Raw genomic sequence first — 2,953 nt, 5'->3', positions numbered from 1 at the left:
TAGAGTAGGTGAGATGAACGCACACCTGACTCGTGTGTGTAGAGTAGGTGAGATGAACTGGGAAAGCAGGCAGTGGGTCAAACCACTGTGAGGAAGGAGACGGGGGGAACTCAACTGTTTCTAAGTGCAGTTTTTGCGTTTTTTTTCTACTTACACAATTATTTAGGTACACATACATATATTTTTTACAATGGAGAGTGCGATATTTTTTTTATAATTTTTTTGTGGGGGACAACCCTCGGATGGGGGGGACATGTCCCCTCCGTCCCCCCCGGGATTTACACCCATGCAGATAATATCATTATAAACATTTATTAATCATTAATTTCTGATGAATTGCTGCTTTGTTTCCTGCTATAAATGATTGATTGATTGATTGATTGATTGATTGATTGATTGATTGATTGGTTTTGTCTGGTCGATTGTTCTGAAGCTAGTAATAAACTGAAGCTGAGCGTTTTCTCACTGTGCATGTGGAGATTCTGACTCTGTGTTTGTGTTGATGTTGTTGATTTGCTGTGATGGGAATAGATTTTGACTGGAGAGGACTGGAACTCAGTAATGTATGATGGGATTATGGCGTACGGTGGACCTTCGTTTCCTGGCATGCTTGTGTGCATCTACTTCATCATTCTCTTTATTTGTGGAAACTGTATCCTTTACAGCAGAGCTACAGAAACTGAACTGTCACCTCCTGGAGCACAACAGCGTTCAGCAACAACACAATCTGATTGTTCAAACAAACACCTGATTTCTGCTCTTATTTTAAAACAATATTAGAGCCAATTGATTTTTGATTGCAAGATGGTAATGACATCAATATGATGTCATGATAAATAACACGATTCGAAAAGATTTAGCTGCTAATTCTTGTGCTAATGCAGAGTTTAAATGAGCTGCAATTCAGTGTTTGTGTAAGTCACATGTTTCAGCTACTGGCGCAAATAAAATATAGCATTCCATAAACCTGAACTCGTCATAAACAGACATCCTCTTAAACGTCTTCTTGGCCATCGCTGTAGATAATCTTGCAGATGCAGAGAGTCTGACCTCAGCTCAGAAAGAGGAGGAAGAAGAGAAGGAGAGGCGGAAGCAGGCCAGGTGATGGAATTCATTATTTTTAGTTTAACTTGTAATTACAGTGGAATTCACTGGAAAAAAAAATCACTTTTTTCTTATTCTTTTATTCCTGTTTGTGTAACTTTATAACATTTATCAATATTTTTATTCATATTTAAATAATTAAAGATTCTTATCCTATGCGGTGTATTGAAGCCATTCTCATGTCTCAGGTTGACCAGTCCTGACAAGTGGCAAGGAAACGAGAAACCTCCAGCTGAGAAAAAAGAGGAGAAGATTGAACTGAAATCCATTACCTCAAATGAAGAAACTACAAATACCACCAAGGTGCATTTTATTCACTCTCACACCTACATAAAAACATAAACTATACTAGTACTCATTCACAAGAAAGTTTAATCTGTAATCATAATCACCTGCATGTAGGAACAGAGACTTTTATTCAAAATAACTGTACAGATACGATTTTAAACAAACAAACAAACAAACATGAGCAACAACATCATGTAAATAAAATGTTAGATAAGAAGTTACTGAAGTTACTAGAAGAATACTGATCAGAAGGTCAACACCATATACCTGCCTGAGGTGTATAAATGAGAAGTTTATTAAAAGTCTTCTGTCTCCTGAATCTGCTGCAGTGTATCATCATGCTGTTGTATTTTCTTGTGACCATCAGCTTGAAAACTATGACTTGTGATTTGCAGATTAATATTGATGAAAAAGAAGAGAATCCATATCCAGTGAACGACTTCTCAGGTACCACAGCACTGGTTTTATAAGAAATAATCACATTTACAATACAAACAGAAGAAGCAGAAAAACTCCAACTGTACCATCAGGTTTATTTTAAGAACTTTTCATCCATCAAATGTCTTTTTATGTGGAAGTGTTTAAGAAATACAGTCGCTCTTCTACAGAACCAAGTTCTCTGTGATTATTGAGCTGAGTAATAATCTACTTAAACATCTTCCGCTATCTCACTCGCTCTCACACAACTCTTGCCGAGGAGCAGAAGAAATATTTTTATTACTCAGGAAGGAAAGATCTTCTGTACTATGATCAGAAGGACAACAAACAACAGAGAGGATGTTGGTAAAACCTGATGTTCTACCAGTGACACCATTTGGTCTTCTCTTTTGAGATCCTGCCAGAGCTCTACATAAAGGAGACTGAATAAAGATTTGTTGTTTAGAGTACATTAACGAGTAAGGACATTGCTCAAAGTATCTCCTGTACCACTGCACTGGTCCCATCATTTGATGCTACACAACAGTCAGAAATCATTTACCTTTCAATCTAGTTTAGAATAATTGAATTATTATTATTATTATTATTATTATTATTATTATTATTATTATTATTATTTGTATTATTATTATTATTATTATTTGTATTATTATTAATTCTCTCAGGGAAATGTAATCACTACATGCCAAGAAGCAAATTGAACTCAGTGTGTCTAATAACAAAAAACATTTTAACTGAAATAAATTCAAAAATACACTTATTTACTGATATGTAATACATGCACATGACTCTTGAACAGTTCTTCTCCTGCAGTCGAGCCAAGCTACAGAAGACTCCTACATCAGAGTAAACAATTTATAAAATCTGGATCATCTACATCTGTTAAATTTATAACTGCAAATCACTTATTTTTCTCATGTTTTGCATTGAGAAGGATTTTTTTTGTTCTGTTTCTCCCAACGCAGGTGAGGATGATGAGGAGGAGCCAGACATGCCAGTGGGTCCGAGGCCAAGACCTCTTTCAGACATCCATCTGAAGGAGAAAGCTATTCCTATGCCTGAAGCTCGAGCCTTCTTCATCTTCAGTCATACAAACAAGTAAAGGAATCTTTACCTGAGTCAG

General features: G+C 36.0%; 1 protein-coding gene across 5 annotated transcripts in view; it reads left to right on the top strand.

Moving 5' to 3' along the window:
* Nucleotides 1-516: 516 nt before the first annotated feature.
* LOC310718822 (voltage-dependent L-type calcium channel subunit alpha-1C-like) overlaps nucleotides 517-2,953 on the top strand; it is a 29,877-nt gene continuing 27,440 nt past the window's right edge. For all 5 annotated transcript variants that reach the window (XM_083527862.1, XM_083527861.1, XM_083527860.1 and 2 more), the window contains exons 1-5: nucleotides 517-652; nucleotides 987-1,101; nucleotides 1,293-1,407; nucleotides 1,788-1,839; nucleotides 2,796-2,928. In XM_083527862.1, coding sequence (XP_083383988.1) covers nucleotides 562-652; nucleotides 987-1,101; nucleotides 1,293-1,407; nucleotides 1,788-1,839; nucleotides 2,796-2,928 — 506 coding nt within the window. In that variant the 5' untranslated portion in view covers nucleotides 517-561. The remainder of the gene's footprint in view (nucleotides 653-986; nucleotides 1,102-1,292; nucleotides 1,408-1,787; nucleotides 1,840-2,795; nucleotides 2,929-2,953) is intronic.

Source organism: Silurus aristotelis (assembly GCF_946808225.1).
Source record: "Silurus aristotelis genome assembly, chromosome: 24".
Classification (NCBI taxonomy): domain Eukaryota; kingdom Metazoa; phylum Chordata; class Actinopteri; order Siluriformes; family Siluridae; genus Silurus; species Silurus aristotelis.
Note: the sequence above shows the minus strand (reverse complement) of the source record. Positions and strands in the feature narration are given on the sequence as shown.